The sequence below is a fragment of the Mixophyes fleayi genome (genome assembly GCF_038048845.1).
Source record: "Mixophyes fleayi isolate aMixFle1 chromosome 1 unlocalized genomic scaffold, aMixFle1.hap1 SUPER_1_unloc_2, whole genome shotgun sequence".
NCBI lineage: Eukaryota > Metazoa > Chordata > Amphibia > Anura > Limnodynastidae > Mixophyes > Mixophyes fleayi.
Window position 1 is genome coordinate 132,531 of NW_027445876.1, and position 19,265 is coordinate 151,795.

A 19,265-nucleotide genomic window follows, 5' to 3' on the forward strand; every position below is an offset into this window, starting at 1 on the left:
TGGTGATGACATGAGGTGTATATATTAGGGGTGATGGTATGAGGTGTATATATTAGGGTGATGGTATGAGGTGTATTATATTAGGGGTGATGGTATGAGGTGTATATATTAGGGGTGATGGTATGAGGTGTATATATTAGGGGTGATGGTACGAGGTGTATATATTACGGGTGATGGTACGAGGTGTATATATTAGTGGTGATGGTATGAGGTGTATATATTAGGGGTGATGACATGAGGTGTATATATTAGGGGTGATGGTATGAGGTGTATATATTAGAGGTGATGACATGAGGTGTATATATTAGGGGTGATGACATGAGGTGTATATATTAGGGGTGATGACATGAGGTGTATATATTAGGGGTGATGGTACGAGGTGTATATATTACGGGTGATGGTACGAGGTGTATATATTAGTGGTGATGGTATGAGGTGTATATATTAGGGGTGATGACATGAGGTGTATATATTAGTGGTGATGGTATGAGGTGTATATATTAGGGGTGATGACATGAGGTGTATATATTAGGGGTGATGGTATGAGGTGTATATATTAGAGGTGATGGTATGAGGTGTATATATTAGAGGTGATGGTATGAGGTGTATATATTAGGGGTGATGACAGGAGGTGTATATATTAGTGGTGATGGTATGAGGTGTATATATTAGTGGTGATGGTATGAGGTGTATATATTAGGGGTGATGACATGAGGTGTATATATTAGGGGTGATGGTATGAGGTGTATATATTAGGGGTGATGGTATGAGGTGTATATATTAGGGGTGATGGTATGAGGTGTATATATTAGGGGTGATGACACGAGGTGTATATATTAGGGGTGATGGTATGAGGTGTATATATTAGGGGTGATGGTATGAGGTGTATATATTAGGGGTGATGGTATGAGGTGTATATATTAGGGGTGATGGTATGAGGTGTATATATTAGGGGTGATGACACGAGGTGTATATATTTTAGGGGTGATGGTATGAGGTGTATATATTAGTGGTGATGACATGAGGTGTATATATTAGAGGTGATGATATGAGGTGTATATTAGGGGTGATGATATAGGGTGTATATTAGGGGTGCTGATATAGGGTGTGTATATTAGAGGTGGTGATATAGGGTGTGTATATTTGGGGTGATATAGGGTGTGTATATTAGAGGTACTGATATAGGGTGTATATTAGGGGTGCTGATATAGGGTATATATATTAGGGGTGATGATATAGGGTGTGTATATTTGGGGTGCTGATATAGGGTGTGTATATTAGAGGTGATGATATAAGGTATATATTAGGGGTGATATGAGGTGTATATATTAGGGGTGATGACATGAGGTGTATATATTAGAGGTGATGGTATGAGGTGTATATATTAATGGTGATGATATGAGTGTATATATTAGAGGTGATGATATAAGGTGTGTATTTTAGGGTTGCTGATATAGGGTGTGTATATTAAGGGTGCTGATATAGTGTGTGTATATTAGGGGTGATGATATAGGGGTGTATATTAGGGGTGTTGATATAGGGTGTGTATTTTAGGGGTGTTGATATAGGGTGTGTATATTAGGGGTGATGATATAGGGTGTATATATTAGGGGTGATGATATAGGGTGTGTATTTTAGGGGTGTTGATATAGGGTGTGTATATTAGGGGTGATGATATAGGGTGTGTATATTAGGGGTGATGATATAGGGTGTATATATTAGGGGTGATGATATAGGGTGTGTATATTAGGGGTGTTGATATAGGGTGTGTATTTTAGGGGTGCTGATATAGGGTGTGTATATTAGGGGTGCTGATATAGGGTGTATTATATTAGGGGTGTTGATATAGGGTGTATATTAGGGGTGTTGATATAGGGTGTGTATTTTAGGGGTGCTGATATAGGGTGTATATATTAGGGTGTATAAATTAGGGGTGCTGATATGTATTCTAGGTCTGTAGAAACAATACATCAATAATTATATTATCAGATAGATCAGATTATTGTTTAACAGAAGCTAAACCACAGGAGATCTAGGGGTAGTGTCCCCTCCTCTGTTAAGATCTAGTCAGACAAGTGTAATGTTTACAACACAATGGAGTGAATATCACCATTACATTATACTGTAACCATTATATAATTGTGTATATTTGGCCCTGTATTTACATTGCTAGTTAACCACACTTTACAGGTTAAAATGAGAAACTATAATATAGTGCTTTTAGCTACATCTGTAGGCAGACGAGATAATGTTTAGTAATGTATTCACAAGCCAGACATGGTGGCTTTCTGTGTCTGATTTAAGCACCTTAATTAGGAAACATGTGTTGTATTCCTATACCTGAATATCCTAAGACACAGCAGACAGACAACACCCCTACAGCCTGAGGCTCTTCTGTAGGTATCAGATAGAGCAGTGTCAGGGGGTGATGGAGGAAAGATCAGGCTGGTGTAGGAGGTAATGGTTCCTGCCAGCTGACGGAGGACACGGATCGGGATAAGGACTACGAGGACCCTTGTTCCTCTTCCTTTGGATAAGTTACCCCAGGTCTTGTGAATCTGTGCGCTCGCCGTAAGCGAGGTGACAGTGAAGCCGGACCACTGCCCTGCTGGCAGTCACTGGGCTTCGTACTCCCAGGAAGGTGTAAGGCTATAGTCGGATTTCCCAAGGTGGCCATAACAGGACCGGTATTGTATCGTATGGACTACTCTTGTATCCGTTGTACATACCTGTAGTTGTTACTCCTGTACATATGTTGGTATTGTGCTTGTTGTTGCTGTTTCATTAATAAAAGCTACCATTGGTTAAGTTGGATATCTGCCTGGGTGTAAGTATTTACCCACGTACAGGTGAACTCGGTAGGCTGGTCTGCTTTGGTAGACTCTGTTCCCTCACAAGGGTACTGATATGGGGGATGTATATTAGGGGTGCTGATATGGGTTGTGTGGCAGGATCACTTATAAATAACTTGTATAAATTTATTTATGTAAATAGTGCAGGACGCTTATTTATATCATTGCAATGTACTGATTTCACTATATCGTGTGGCACTTTGTATAGGAATTGCATTATTTCTGAGGTTTTGATGCAATAAGCATTTGTTTGAGGAGTCTGTTGTGTAGCTTCGAGAGGAAGTCCTCATTAAGGCTAATTAAATCTATTGAGTAACCAACATGTCTATTTTAGTTTACTTGTATTCCAGAGTGGCCTTTTGTCCAGAGTGTTATCACCTGTCTGAACATTGCAAACAGCACATGATGTAGGATATCACAGATAAGTGTAAATTCTCTTAAGTATAAATTGCATTTAAATCCATCTTTTGGGAAACATATTGCATCCTGATACTAAAATAACTTGGACTTCTTGGGTCCAGCAAAGAGTTCAGGGGGCTGGCTTACCCCCTGTTAGGCTGTGTCCAAAACTGTATAAAACAGCACTGGTTTGTACTGAAATGTATCATTATTGTTCCATCTCACCTGATCACTGGTACCTTCAACCAGTGTGATCTGTCCTTATCAGGACACTGGAGCTAAATAAACATCACTTGCTTCAAAGACCTGCTTGACAACTTCTTCCATGCTGAAATTTCCTGTGATCTAGAGATTAGACCCAACTCTAATCCGTTTCCAGCTGAGGTTTGGACCCAGTAGCAACGCTCTTCCCGCTACCCAGCAGCTCTGGTCAGTGTGATAGGCCAGGAAGGATCCTTCCACAGAAACCCTGATCTGAATGCAAGAGGTCAGGGTACCAACCCAGGTGCTCAGTGACGGGGTACACTAGCAGCGACAGTTACAGACAATGATGAGGTTCTAGGTGCCTGTGTATGAGCCTAATGGTGGCAGCAGGCTCCTCCTTCTGTGGCAGGAGGGGCACATTTAGGATAAAGGGGACGTTGGCAAGGCAAGTGCAGCCAGGTGGCATAGGAGGTCCATCCTGTCACAGGGTGTAAATATATATATATATATATATATATATATATATATATATATATATATATTGTAGGTGGTAACTTCATCCACGTCAGTGTGGAATGCCCCACGCATACTGCTCTGTGATAACCATTAATAATAAGTAACCTATCACTTATTTAATGATTGTTATATAACAAGTTGCTTCCTGGGACCAGAGCCATCGGATCTGATACTAAAGAGAGTGAGGTAATAATTGGAGTTCATTGACCCAGTCAGATCGAACATCCATCAGCACCGTGAGACCAGTGATCACAATCTGACACTTGTAAACTTTATATGTATCTCTGTAGAATTATTTCTTTCTATCATTTTATTTCTTGCAGCCAATCCTTTGTATTCAGTATCATCAGGGCACATACCCTCTGTCCCTCCTTCGGGATATTCTGAGTGCCCATACGTCCATCATGCCATTTACTTCTTTCAATTCACAGATACAGTCTCTCGTTCCTAAAAATGACTGGTTCACTTTTGTTTTTCAGGGTGGGAGAGATGCTGTTTTTGTATTATTAATGTTTTATATACACATTAAAACGACAGTCATCATCATGTTATTATAAATAGCGTATCTTCGTGCACCCGCCTAACAGTATCTTACCTATCAATACCAAGTAAGAGCACAATTTTGCATCCTGAATGTTACATGTAAGATCGGCCTGGCAGTTGCGCTACATGAGCCCCTATATACCCACATATATACATTACATTATTGTATTCTGTTTTCATTTAGGAGGTTCCGGAAAAAAAAGTTTACAAAGCCTTTGCATGCTGTACTGTAATACTGCCACCTACTGTCTTTTCTTATGGGCACATGTGATAAAATGAGTTTGATAACACCTTAACCATCCTGTCCCTCGATTCTCACAAATTGTGGATTATATTATGTACTTTTTTTAGCCCTTGCTTTTGTTCCCCAGCTGAACAGAGTACATTTGCAGTGTCTAATTACATATGGATAACTGGACATTGTAGCCATGTCTAGATAAGAGACTTCTTCATTCCATGTTACCCATTGTGAAAATGTTTTGGTTATTAATTCAGTGATGCTGTTATACATTGTTCTCAAATTAAAGCCAGGTGGGTTATGGGTAAAGATCAGGTGGTGTCCAGGATACAGGTGAGGGGGCTGGAGCTGCATTCATTCTACCCCTCCTTTCTCAACAGGAAGCATAGAACAGCTGTGGACCCTAGACTGTAAGCTCCAATGGGGCAGGGACTGATGTGAATGAGTTCTCTGTACAGCGGTGTGGAATCAGTGGCGCTATATAAATAGATGAGGATGATGATGATGACCCTGTGACATCACAAAGTAGTGTAAGGGGTTAGTTTCAGAAGGGGTTAAATGTTATCTGATATTTGGATGTGGAGAAGGCCAATTAGTACCCATTGTCCTCCATAGGACTGCCTGAGACATTCTGTCTTGGAAACCTGCAGGGGAGCCACTGTGGAATAACAGTTCATCTCCCCTCCAACCTGCACTTGCCAATGTTGAAGAAGGAGAGACCCGGGGGTTTACCCAGGGGAGAAAACACTGTGGAAATTTGACCCTAGATATAAGAAGCCACTCCAGACAGGGGAAGGTGCATTCTGAGAATTAAGGGCTGGAAGCTGCAGGGTGACTGGTTTCGAGTTGCCATCCTCTACCAATGGACTATATCTTCAGATCCATGGGCCTTCAAGTCAGGACAGCCAGGTCACTAACACCCTAATCTTGTGGTGTAAAGGACAGATGATGTGGTGAACCTGCCTAGCTTTTATTTATTGTGTATATAACATTCTAACGTTGGTTTTATTACAATAAATGTACTGTTGTACTTTTCTAACTGGATTTCCCCGAGTAACTATATGAACCTTAGAAGGTACAGGGTGGCATAGTAAGACATCCCTGGGTGGCCAGCCAGAGTGAAGTGGGTAGAATTGGGCCAAATAAACCCAGTATCCCCACAGCACATCGCTGCTGCGATACTAGTGAATAGCTGGTATTTCCTGCACTGCTTCTAGAATAATTACATCCTATAATTGAAATGAAGTAAAACAATCCAACTCTTTATCCATTACACCTGTGTATTATTCTTTCTCTGTATCAATAGTGATTAGTATTGGGGAGTTGGGGGTCAACAGTTGGGTCAATGAGAGAACAAAAGGGGTCTCAGCCCTGGGGCAACACAACTGATAGAAACTTAGAGGGGTGGTTTATGAGGAGAGTCTATCAATAGTGAAAGTGTGAGGGGCATAGAGAAAATGAATACGTATACTGATATTTAACAGATCAGTTATATATAGTTGCATACAAAATACTGAAGCTCCTGGCCCATATATTGATCTGTGAACTTTCATGACACATGAACGTCTATCTCTCTTTTCACCTCCGGACCTCTCAGGTTTCAAATCTACCTCCTTCCCCTCCCGACCAGCGAGGCCGAGGTCTCCTCTCCCCTTCCCCTCCCGACCAGCGAGCTGAGGTCTCCTCTCCCCTTCCCCTCCCGACCAGCGAGGTCGAGGTCTCCTCTCCCCTTCCCCTCCCGACCAGCGAGGTCGAGGTCTCCTCTCCCCTTCCCCTCCCGACCAGCGAGGCCGAGGTCTCCTCTCCCCTTCCCCTCCCGACCAGCGAGGCCGAGGTCTCCTCTCCCCTTCCCCTCCCGACCAGCGAGGCTGAGGTCTCCTCTCCCCTTCCCCTCCCGACCAGCGAGGCTGAGGTCTCCTCTCCCCTTCCCCTCCCGACCAGCGAGGTCGAGGTCTCCTCTCCCCTTCCCCTCCCGACCAGCGAGGTCGAGGTCTCCTCTCCCCTTCCCCTCCCGACCAGCGAGGCTGAGGTCTCCTCTCCCCTTCCCCTCCCGACCAGCGAGGCTGAGGTCTCCTCTCCCCTTCCCCTCCCGACCAGCGAGGCCGAGGTCTCCTCTCCCCCTTCCCCTCCCGACCAGCGAGGCTGAGGTCTCCTCTCCCCTTCCCCTCCCGACCAGCGAGGCTGAGGTCTCCTCTCCCCTTCCCCTCCCGACCAGCGAGGTCGAGGTCTCGCCGCTCCTTCACCTCCTAACATGAAAGTTAACAGTGACAACTGCAGCCTCTGGTGGACAAGAATATAATCATTACGTAAACATGGATCGTTCTTTCTATGACATTTACAGACATTTCTACCTAGTCATAATGACAAAGTGATATAAATTGTGGCCTCCTCAGGAACACCTGTAGGGGCTGCACCTGTTGCTTCGGGTGGACTATAGACTTGTCTACTGCAACCACATGTGGATTGATGCAGTTAACGGTACACTTATAGAGGATGGGGGTTATTGGTGAGTAAACTAATCCCACCTGCAATTCTGGTGTAAAAATTAAATAAAATCAATGAATCAGTCGGTATCACAAATATTTAATAAAATAGACATCTGTGCATTGTAATTAAATAAATGGTAAATATATTAAAAAAATAGATCTCCCCAGGCTGCCTGGGCTCTTGCTAGCTGACCAGTAGGGCCTGAGGGAATGACTTTCTGCTGCTCTCCTTGCTCAGGAGCTCTCATTCTTCTGAGGTTTCTCGTCCTTCCCATGATAAATTCATGCCATTAAAGTTCTTGTGCACACGTAAGGAAAGCCACTGGCGCTGGTTGTGGGGCAAATAGGAATCATGGCTGTGTCGGTGCGTGGAGTAAGTCCGGGCCCATGCTCTGCGTTCCAGACTGTCCAGACTCTGCAAGCTGTCGGATACACTCTCCACCGCAGCTCGGCACAGAGAAGGACCTGACGGGGAGATAGGAGATGAGCTGGAAGCAGAAGAAGTGCTGAGAAGTGAATGCCTTTATACTCACAGCAGAAGATCGGGCAGCCACGAGCCTGCAGGTAAGTCTTGTGAGATGGTTGTTGCAGGAGACAGACTATGGCATTGTCTGCCTGCAGGAAAACGGGAAGAGACAGTGCAGCCTGAACCACCTCAGGAGACATCCTAGATTCTTGAGACCTTAGCACCTCCCGGACACTCTCAAAATCACATCTAAGCTGAAGTGCTCCCTGCAAACTGAGAGACAAACATTGAGAACAGAAAAGCGACACCGAGACTACAACATCAGAGAGAGACGTATCAAACAAGACACAAAGTCCCCGCAGTGGAGCATTTTATGTAACAGGACTGCAATAAGACCTGTAAGACTCAAAGACAGAGTCGTAACATATAGAACGCCAGACACAGAAGCTATAAGGCGTTATGCATTTTATCTCTGCCAATCATACTGAGGCTGGCTAAAGGGCAACCCTGGGTAAGCAGAGCTCTGGCAGGTCAAAGGGTGGGGTTCTGTGATGAGACCAGCTAAGAGGGGCTTCACCTGTCTATCGGAGCTCTTGGGACGCAGCTGGGTAAGCAGGGCTTTGGCTGGCTGATGAAGGCTCCCAGGACGAGGTTGGGTTAGCTGGCTTTGGCTGGCTTATGAAGGCTCCCAGGACGAGGCTGGGTTAGCAGGGCTTTGGCTGGATGGTGAAGGCTCCTAGGACGAGGCCGGGTTAGCAGGGCTTTGGCTGGCTGGTGAAGGCTCCCAGGACGAGGCTGGGTTAGTAGGGCTTTGTCTTGATGGCGAAGGCTCCCAGGACGAGGCCGGGTTAGCTGGCTTTGGCTGGCTGATGAAGGCTCCCAGGACGAGGCTGGGTTAGCAGGGCTTTGGCTGAATGGTGAAGGCTCCTAGGACGAGGCCGGGTTAGCAGGGCTTTGGCTGGCTGGTGAAGGCTCCCAGGACGAGGCTGGGTTAGCTGGCTGATAAAGGCTCCCGGGACGAGGCTGGGTTAGCAGGGCTTTGGCTGGATGGTGAAGGCTCCTAGGACGAGGCCGGGTTAGCAGTGCTTTGGCTGCCTGGAGAAGGCTCCCAGGACGAGGCCGGGTTAGCAGGGCGTTGGCTGCCTGTTGAAGGCTCCCAGGACTAGGCTGGGTTAGCAGGGCTTTGGCTGGCTGATGAAGGCTCCCAGGATGAGGGAGGGTTAGCAGGGCTTTGGCTGGCTGGTGAAGGCTCCCAGGACGAGGCTGGGTTAGCTGGCTGATAAAGGCTCCCGGGACGAGGCTGGGTTAGCAGGGCTTTGGCTGGATGGTGAAGGCTCCTAGGACGAGGCTGGGTTAGCAGGGCTTTGGCTGGCTGGTGAAAGCTCCCAGGACGAGGCCGGGTTAGCAGGGCTTTGGCTGGCTAGTGAAGGCTCCCAGGACTAGGCTGGGTTAGCAGGGCTTTGGCTGGCTGATGAAGGCTCCCAGGATGAGGGAGGGTTAGCAGGGCTTTGGCTGGCTGGTGAAGGCTCCCAGGACGAGGCCGGGTTAGCAGGGCTTTGGCTGGCTGGTGAAGGCTCCCAGGACAAGGCGGGGTTAGCAGGGCTTTGGCTGGCTGATGAAGGCTTCCAGGACGTGGCTCACTAAGATATATCTTTACATAATATCAGTGTGTAACTGAGCCCAGATTGTCTCCCTGTACCAGGACAATATTATGCCATACAGATACCTGAATTTCAGCCTCTGTCTCAGGATATGTCCCATCCAGGTTTCCATAAACGCACTGAGAGCCACAGGTACTGCAGTCACCTGTCCATCCAAAGACAGAGCGAGGACTCCATCCAGGACTGGAAGCACCACCGCACTGACTGCCACCCGGGCGTAGTCACTGGGTGCTAACTCAGGGCCTGATAGACACAGATACAGGAGGAGTTACTATATAGCACAGGTACATAGCGAGGCTTTATAATAAGAATTCCTGGGGATACCTGTATATGCCCCAGCAGGAGCGTGTAATTACCTCCTGGTTTAACCCCTCCGTGACCTACCTTAGTGACCAGACTACATATCACACTTACCAATGTGCCGTTCTCAACATTATTCATAGTCTACCCTGGTGCATTTTATATTGGTATTTTGGGGAACTAACTTTTGTAGCATGGTCAAGTAAATATAGTTTGATTTTCTGGACTTTATGTGATGAAAAGAGGCCAAACTAGGAAAATCCCCATTTCAATGAGGCTGGTCGGGGACATTTGGAGGGGCTATGTTATATAAGCTGTGACTGCTGTGTAACGTTTATACGACACAAGTGTAAGAAGGAAAACCTGATAAATGACGATGAAATCAGATAGTAACGTAACCTTGTATAGTGGATGAAGATGGGAGAGAGACACCTTTGTCCAGATACTCCTGAACCTGGGAAATCATATACTAATAGCACCTGCTCCCTGCATGCTGCCATAATTCTGTGAAAGCTTGTGGTCATACTGCCTTGTCAGCATCTTCACTGTATGCAACTTGCATTTCTCTATACGAACAGATTGTAATGTAATCAGCATATGAAGGATCTCACCAGCCACAAGTTTCCCTCTCCAGTGTCGTCCTGCTGGCATCACGTGCTGGAAAACGTCCCGGGCCTTGCGAGCACACACGGAGCCCAGGATGTGGGTCACAGACAAGGTAAGGCCCTGAGGAGATAACAGCAGGAGGAAGGTTTAGTTCTGCCCCCTAGTGGTGACTGCAAGCAGCACACCCATAGATCTGCCACCCTGAGGGGAGGGCTGGCAAATTTCAGCCCGGGGGGGCAAGGCTGGACTCGGCAGCATATTTTAAAGGAAGAAAAAATTGCTGGAGGCCCAGAGACCCAGCCCAAGGTAGCCCACTATATTACCGGGCCGGGGGGGGCAAATGCCCCCTGACCCCCAGGCCAGCTGCCCCTGCCCACCCTGCCCTCAGATAATACTTACTGTGGATCCCATCATTATCATACTAAGCAGGGTCCCGGCCACCCGCATATATCCGGTCACCCCCTGCAGCCGCTGGGTATCCAGGATCTATACCCAGACCTGCGTGGGGTACATGGGACACCCCAGAATGTACAGTACAGGGGTTACTACGTCACTGCATATACAGCCTATCTAATAACTGATGGTATATATTCATTTTCCTAAAGTAATGGTGTCAGGACTCATTATTAATCGGCATAATAGAAGATAAGCGGGATGTACAGGACAGGGGCCACACTCACGTCTAGGACCTCCTGGGCGTTCTGCATCTTGACGCACAATCGCTGACTCGGAGGAAGCCATCGTACAGTCCCAGCAGCAGTGGTCATAGTACGGGATCCCTCCTTTATCACCTAGAGGATCCCAGATACAGCGGTCACAGGATGGCAGCGCCAGGTGAGTACACTACCAAATGCCTAGAAGACTAGCACCAGGATTCCAGCTTTTGTCGGGAATATTTAGACAGCCCTGTTACGCTACAGTGTGGTTTGTGTGTTCTACACCCACATGTGAAGAGACTTTCTCCCTATTACATAATGGATGCTACCTCTGCTTATGGTCCCTTATACCTAAATTGTGCGTCATGGGGTTGATTTTCCCTTGATTCTAGGTTTACTACCGATCAGTTACATCACAGGTTTTCTCTTGGCCATTGTTAGGGATGTGAGGAAACTTTAGTTAGTGTTCGTTTAGGATAAAAGTTGTATTGTTTTACATCTTTTGTTTGTCTTGTAAAGTCTTCAATAAAAAAATACTTTATTTCAAATATTAAAATAAAAACAATGTATTGTTCCAACTCACTACTAAGATTAAGGGTGAGGTGTGACCCATCTGTGATCTGTGGACTACATTGTGTAGACCCCCCAGTGAGAGACCTACACCCTGCGTGAGTCTGGTATAATGTTCTGCTATGTTAATATGCATTGGGCGCAGTACTAACCAAACTCCACCATCTGTTCTGCGACTAAAAGTCATTTATTTTCTACTCTACGTTGTTTGAGTTTCAAATACTACCAAACAGACACCTCTGTAAAACCACCCTCCAGAACGTGACCCCATCAGAGTGAGGTGGGAAAAGAGCTGCCTGTGACAATACTTCTAGGCTGTGTGTATACGTCAGCGAGCAATGTCCTTACCGGAACGTCTCCATAAGTCACCAGCACCAGATGGCTGAGAGACCCTGAGGACACGTAGGTCTGGGTGCGACTTCGTATCCACAGATCACAGACCTGGAGGGAGGCGGCACACCGGGTGAGGACGCCGTGCTGGATGGAGACCACACTCAGGACAGAACCTAGATAAGGGAGGCGGGGGTCAGAGACATGTGGGGGGTCAGGTAGCACAGAGCCGATATGTGGTGTCTGACCTGGATGGCTGGAGCTCATACTGTGCAGTAATCCTGATAGCTGTCGACACAAATTCACCAGGATCCCGGACGTTCTGCTGTGAGTGTCGGAGCTACGATCTCCATTGTACGATACTGGGACCACACATTTATCAGTCAATGCAGAACTCAACGCCTGACAGAACACTGCACAGAGGAGAGGACGGTCACCGCACCATTCTATAAATTATAGGACCTCCGTCCCCCGTCCACATACACTACACCAATCATCCTATGCGGACTACAGACGTTATAACGTGTGCGGAGCTGCAAGTAACTTCTCCACCTACAATGGTGAATGCTGGAAATCACTGGAGGGCCGAATATTAGCATCTACCATAGTTCATGTCAACATAACGTCTCCTGTTCCCAGATGTCCTCACTTTAGGAAGCGAGTGGGTCCAGTTTCACTGCATGTAAATATTTGGGACCCTACAACTACTCTCCCCCACTGGACTGTGCAGACACCACCTCCTCCTTCAGGATAAAGAACCTCTCTCTCTATGCAGATGAATCAGTCCTTCTTAGTCAACCCCCCTCCTTGGGCGGCACTGTAACCTGCTCTATATTTGGGGTCCTCCACCACTCACTCTACTGGTGACTTTATCATAACTAGTTTATAAAAAGTGGAATTGCCTTAGTGACTTAAGCTATAGAGAGAGTTCTGTGACTCTGGACTAATGCAGACGAAGAGAGAAGGAGGACAACACTGACAAAATAATTTACATAAAGAATACAACATCCAGACATGAAATTACCCCAATTTACCATGGTCCCAGGCGATGAAGACTCCGGTACAGAGGAGAAGGTCGCAGAGACGAAGACCCAGCGACTGGCACTGCCCAGGGAGATTGTCTGAAAGACAAAGTGAAAGGGAGGAGGCCCTCTAGTGGTGTAATAGTGACACAGCCGCTGTATGTATGAGAGAGGGAGGAGGCCCTCTAGTGGTGTAATAGTGGCATGGCCGCTGTATGTATGAGAGAGGGAGGAGGCCCTCTAGTGGTGTAATAGTGACACGGCCGCTATATGTATGAGAGAGGGAGGAGGCCCTCTAGTGGTGTAATAGTGACACGGCCGCTGTATGTATGAGAGAGGGAGGAGGCCGTCTAGTGGTGTAATAGTGACATGGCCGCTGTATGTATGAGAGAGGGAGGAGGCCCTCTAGTGGTGTAATAGTGACACGGCCGCTGTATGTATGAGAGAGGGAGGAGGCCCTCTAGTGGTGTAATGGGGACACGGCCGCTGTATGTATGAGAGAGGGAGGAGGCCGTCTAGTGGTGTAATAGTGAAACCTATATCTTTATATATAAGACTATAAAGTAGCGGCACATTGTGATGAGTTACCATGTACAGACACAATGTTCATCAGAGACAAGCAGACATCTTTACCGATCATTTAGTTGCATGCATTGTACATTAATACCACAGCTAATGGGCCGTAAGACAATATAAATATAGCAGTGTGCTGGCTAGAAATGAACTTGCCTACATTAGATGTTGAAATATAATGGAGGACCTCCGATTGTCACCTAATATAAAGTGCCATATTTCTCATATTTGTTTTCCCCATATAAATATGAGCAGGGACAACCCTCTGGTCCTGTTATAGCGGATTAAGATGACGTCACCAATAGGCGAGCACATGTTCAGTGGGCACACCGCTGGTACACACTAGATTCCTGTCCTTTATTGTGGCCTATCTGATGGCCAAAGAAGCTGCTTTCTGGGGCCTCCATCTGCTCCTGGACATTCACACCAGTTATTACCTCCACTGACTGGATCATCATTCAGCCCTGAATGGTTCTATTATTAATAATATGAAGTGTCCCACACCATGACACAATATACCTGATGCCAGGATGTTGGACAAGAACTGGACAGCAGACACGTGTGCTCCCTCAGCACATGACGACAAGGCTGGTAGTGCCCGCTGCTTCCTAATCCCTGGATAGAAAGCCTGGAAGATGTGGGCATACAGGACAGGCCAGAGGTGGGTACAATACTGGTTGTACAGAGCAGACTCAGAGCTGCTTGAGACCAGATTCCACATATTCTGATCAAAGCTGTCCAGGATCTGCAGAACAGGGCTGACCTGGTGCCGGTCCAGCTGGATGAGAGCCTCCAGGTTGGCATTAGAACGTGGCACAGATACCCTCTGCAGCAGATCTATAGCCGGGTGCTGACCGGAGAACAAGGGATTCCCATCCACTTTCCTCCACTTCCGACTGTACATCTCTCTCTTCAAAGTCTCCTCCAGACCACAATGGACCAGCATACCGCAAAATAATCAGCCAGAGCACACCCTCTCTCCTCCCGCTATCATCTCCAACATTCTGCCCACAGTAAACGGCTGCACAACTGACCATGACCCCAACCACTTTGGACATATCCGACAGGGCTTGATTGTACATGGTCAGAGAAGAGCTCAGGTCTCTCGTAACCTCAGCTGGGAAATTTGCCACCCCGGCGCAGGACAGACAGAATAAGCTTCTCTGTCACGATGATGGCCTTCATCGTCAGCAACACGAGCACCTGCTGCATGTTGTGATGGTTTCCTGGAGGGAGGGCGAGATCGGGTACAACCATTTGTCTCCTCTCAATCTCTTCTGCAGAAACACACTTTTCCGGCAAACATCCAGCAAATTTTCGCACACAGTTGCCAGCTCGGAAGATCTTGGAGGTCTCTGTTTGAACATCCCACAAACATTATTAAACTTTAATACGTTTATCTGATGCACAACAAAGTCTTGTGTCAAGGTCAGCAGATGACGCTGGCGCATGAGGAAGAGAAGCCGTCGTGTCCTATGTCTGCCCGAAACTCTATGTGTCAGGTCAGGGTTCACTTGGTCAAGCCCAGTCAGGACACCCCCAGTTGGCTGTGGTATGGACGGCTTTATAGAGTCCTCTCTGACATCAGACGGAGACACTACTCTCTGCAGCAAGACTGGAGAACATGGCAAAGAGGCCGACCCTATGAAGACCAAACAACATCAATGTTTACAGGACATTTACACAAACAGGTACAGATGTTCTGTGGCAGGTAGAGTCTAGTTATGGTAGGGAGTGAGAACTGGCATGTACATAATTACCAAAATGTGAGAAGTCTGTGGTAGCAGCAGGTACAGGTTAGGGAGAGAGTGACCCGTGGGAGCGCCAGGTACATGATTGGGCAACCCGGGGGAGCGGCAGGTACAGAATAGGAGAGGGCGACTTGTGAAATCAGCAGGTACAGGATAGGGAGAGGAGACCTGGGGGAGCAGCAGGTACTGGAAAGGTATGATAAGGAGAGGAGACATGTTGGATTATCAGGTACAGGATAGGGAGAGTGAGACCTGTGGTAGTAGCAGGTACTGGATAGGGAGAGGAGACCTGGGGGAGCAGCAGGTACTGGATAGGGAGAGAAGACCTGCGGGAGCAGTAGGTACAGGATAGGGAGAGGAGACCTGCGGGAGCAGCAGTTACAGGATAGGGAGAGGAGACCTGGGGGAGCAGCAGGTACTGGATAGGTATGATAAGGAGAGGAGACATGTTGGATTATCAGGTACAGGATAGGGAGAGGAGACCTGTGGTAGTAGCAGGTACTGGATAGGGAGAGGAGACCTGCGGGGGCAGTAGGTACAGGATAGGGAGAGAGACCTGCGGGAGCAGTAGGTACAGGATAGGGAGAGGAGACCTGCGGGGAGCAGCAGTTACAGGATAGGGAGAGGAGACCTGCGGGAGCAGCAGTTACAGGATAGGGAGTGGAGACCTGCGGGAGCAGCAGTTACAGGATAGGGAGAGGAGACCTGCGGGAGCAGCAGTTACAGGATAGGGAGAGGAGACCTGCGGGAGCAGCAGTTACAGGATAGGGAGAGGAGACCTGCGGGAGCAGCAGTTACAGGATGGGGAGAGGAGACCTGCGGGAGCAGCAGTTACAGGATGGGGAGAGGAGACCTGCGGTAGCAGCAGTTAAAGGATAGGGAGAGGAGACCTGCGGGAGCAGCAGTTACAGGATATGGAGAGGAGACCTGCGGGAGCAGCAGTTACAGGATAGTGAGAGGAGAACTGCGGAAGCAGCAGGTACAGGATAGGGAGAGGAGACCTGCGGTAGCAGCAGGTACTGGATAGGGAGAGGAGACCTGCGGTAGCAGCAGGTACTGGATAGGGAGAGGAGACCTGCGGTAGCAGCAGGTACAGGATAGGGAGAGGAGACCTGCGGTAGCAGCAGGTACAGGATAGGGAGAGGAGACCTGCGGTAGCAGCAGGTACAGGATAGGGAGAGGAGACCTGCGGTAGCAGCAGGTACAGTATAGGGAGAGGAGACCTGCGGTAGCAGCAGGTACAGTATAGGGAGAGGAGACCTGCGGTAGCAGCAGATACAGTATAGGGAGAGGAGACCTGCGGGAGCAGCAGGTACAGGATAGGGAGAGGTGACCTGCGGTAGCAGCAGGTACAGGATAGGGAGAGGAGACCTGTGGTAGCAGCAGGTACAGGATAGGGAGTGGAGACCTGCGGTAGCAGCAGGTACAGTATAGGGAGAGGAGACCTGCGGTAGCAGCAGGTACTGGATAGGGAGAGGAAACCTGCGGTAGCAGCAGGTACAGGATAGGTATGATAAGGAGAGGAGACCTGTGGTAGCAGCAGGTACTGGATAGGGAGAGGAAACCTGCGGTAGCAGCAGGTACAGGATAGGTATGATAAGGAGAGGAGACCTGTGGTAGCAGCAGGTACAGGATAGGGAGAGGAGACCTGCGGTAGTAGCAGGTACATGATAGGGAGTGGAGACCTGTGATAGCAGCAGGTACAGGATAGGGAGTGGAGACCTGTGGTAGCAGCAGGTACAGGATAGGGAGTGGAGACCTGTGGTAGCAGCAGGTACAGGATAGGGAGTGGAGACCTGTGGTAGCAGCAGGTATAGGATAGGGAGTGGAGACCTGTGGTAGCAGCAGGTACAGGATAGGGAGTGGAGACCTGTGGTAGCAGCAGGTACAGGATAGGGAGTGGAGACCTGTGGTAGCAGCAGGTACAGGATAGGGAGTGGAGACCTGTGGTAGCAGCAGGTACAGGATAGGGAGAGGAGACCTGTGGTAGCAGCAGGTACAGGATAGGGAGAGGAGACCTGCGGTAGCAGCAGGTACAGGATAGGTATGATAAGGAGAGGAGACCTGCGGTAGCAGCAGGTACAGGATAGGGAGTGGAGACCTGTGGTAGCAGCAGGTACAGGATAGGGAGTGGAGACCTGTGGTAGCAGCAGGTATAGGATAGGGAGTGGAGACCTGTGGTAGCAGCAGGTACAGGATAGGGAGTGGAGACCTGTGGTAGCAGCAGGTACAGGATAGGGAGTGGAGACCTGTGGTAGCAGCAGGTACAGGATAGGGAGTGGAGACCTGTGGTAGCAGCAGGTACAGGATAGGGAGAGGAGACCTGCGGTAGCAGCAGGTACAGGATAGGTATGATAAGGAGAGGAGACCTGCGGTAGCAGCAGGTACAGGATAGGGAGTGGAGACCTGTGGTAGCAGCAGGTACAGGATAGGGAGTGGAGACCTGTGGTAGCAGCAGGTATAGGATAGGGAGTGGAGACCTGTGGTAGCAGCAGGTACAGGATAGGGAGTGGAGACCTGTGGTAGCAGCAGGTACAGGATAGGGAGTGGAGACCTGTGGTAGCAGCAGGTACAGGATAGGGAGTGGAGACCTGCGGTAGCAGCAGGTACGGGATAGGGAGAGGAGACCTGCAGCAGCAGCAGGTACAGGATAGTTATGATAAGGAGAGGAGACCTGTGGTAGCATCAGGTACAGGATTGGTATGATAAGGAGAGGAGACCTGCGGTAGCAGCAGGTACAGGATAGGGAGAGGTGACCTGGGGCAGTAGCATGTACTGGATAGGGAGTGGAGACCTGTGGTAGCATCAGGTACAGGATTGGTATGATAAGGAGAGGAGACCTGCGGTAGCAGCAGGTACAGGATAGGGAGAGGTGACCTGGGGCAGTAGCAGGTACTGGATAGGTATGATAAGGAGAGGAGACATGTTGGATTATCAGGTACAGGATAGGGAGTGGAGACCTGTGGTAGCAGCAGGTACGGGATAGGGAGAGGTGACCCAGGGCAGTAGCAGGTACTGGATAGGTATGAGAAGGAGAGGAGACATGTTGGATTATCAGGTACAGGACATGTAGGAGGGGGCAGATGTCAATGCACAATATTTAGGAAGCAGGTGAATCCTCTTTCTGAAAGAAATTCTTACACGTGTAATGACACGGATTGGACATGTCTCTTCTCACTGGATCAGAGACTGAGAAGGCGTCGTGTCCCTGGTGCGCTCTGGTCCATCATATTCCTCATCTGCAAATACACAATTATTTAGTAATCTTTTCATGTAATAACACATGTAAGATCTACAAGGGGAGAGATGACAATGCCTCTACTAATGATAGTAATACGTTCTGTACCTGGTATTATAGTAACATTATTCATTTCACTTATAATATTACCCTGTACAGTAGTAATAGTAATATATCAGCCCCATGGATAATACAGCAATTTACAGTAATATGAATACTCCTTAATAATACTACTATAATAATACCACACTGTCCAGTAATAATAATAACACCTCCTCACTCACCGTCTCCAGCTTCTGCTACCACAACACAGCACACACCAGTTCTCACACAGAGGCATGCTGGGAGCTGTAGTTTCCTGGAGGACTGAGTGATACAGGAAGTGGTCACACAGAGGCATGCTGGGAGCTGTAGTTCCCTGAGGACTGAGGGATACAGGAAGTGGTCACACAGAGGCATGCTGGGAGCTGTAGTTTCCTGGAGGACTGAGTGATACAGGAAGTGGTCACACAGAGGCATGCTGGGAGCTGTAGTTTCCTGGAGGACTGAGGGATACAGGAAGTGGTCACACAGAGGCATGCTGGGAGCTGTAGTTTCCTGGAGGACTGAGGGATACAGGAAGTGGTCACACAGAGGCATGCTGGGAGCTGTAGTTTCCTGAGGACTGAGTGATACAGGAAGTGGTCACACAGAGGCATGCTGGGAGCTGTAGTTTCTTGAGGACTGAGGGATACAGGAAGTGGTCACACAGAGGCATGCTGGGAGCTGTAGTTCCCTGGAGGACTGAGGGATACAGGAAGTGGTCACACAGAGGCATGCTGGGAGCTGTAGTTTCCTGGAGGACTGAGTGATAC

The 19,265-nt window shown here is 48.2% G+C and overlaps 1 protein-coding gene across 1 annotated transcript; it reads right to left on the reverse strand.

Annotated features, from left to right (window-relative positions):
• Positions 1–7,319: 7,319 nt before the first annotated feature.
• On the reverse strand, positions 7,320–18,823 carry CCDC142 (coiled-coil domain containing 142). The gene is given in 13 exon segments (XM_075193679.1): positions 7,320–7,703; positions 7,772–7,977; positions 9,431–9,608; positions 10,277–10,391; positions 10,952–11,062; positions 11,846–12,003; positions 12,076–12,240; positions 12,862–12,948; positions 13,942–14,376; positions 14,553–14,639; positions 14,642–15,064; positions 18,315–18,412; positions 18,696–18,823. Coding segments are annotated over 12 exon segments (2,211 nt in total). The 5' UTR covers positions 18,340–18,412; positions 18,696–18,823; the 3' UTR covers positions 7,320–7,482.
• Positions 18,824–19,265: the final 442 nt, after the last annotated feature.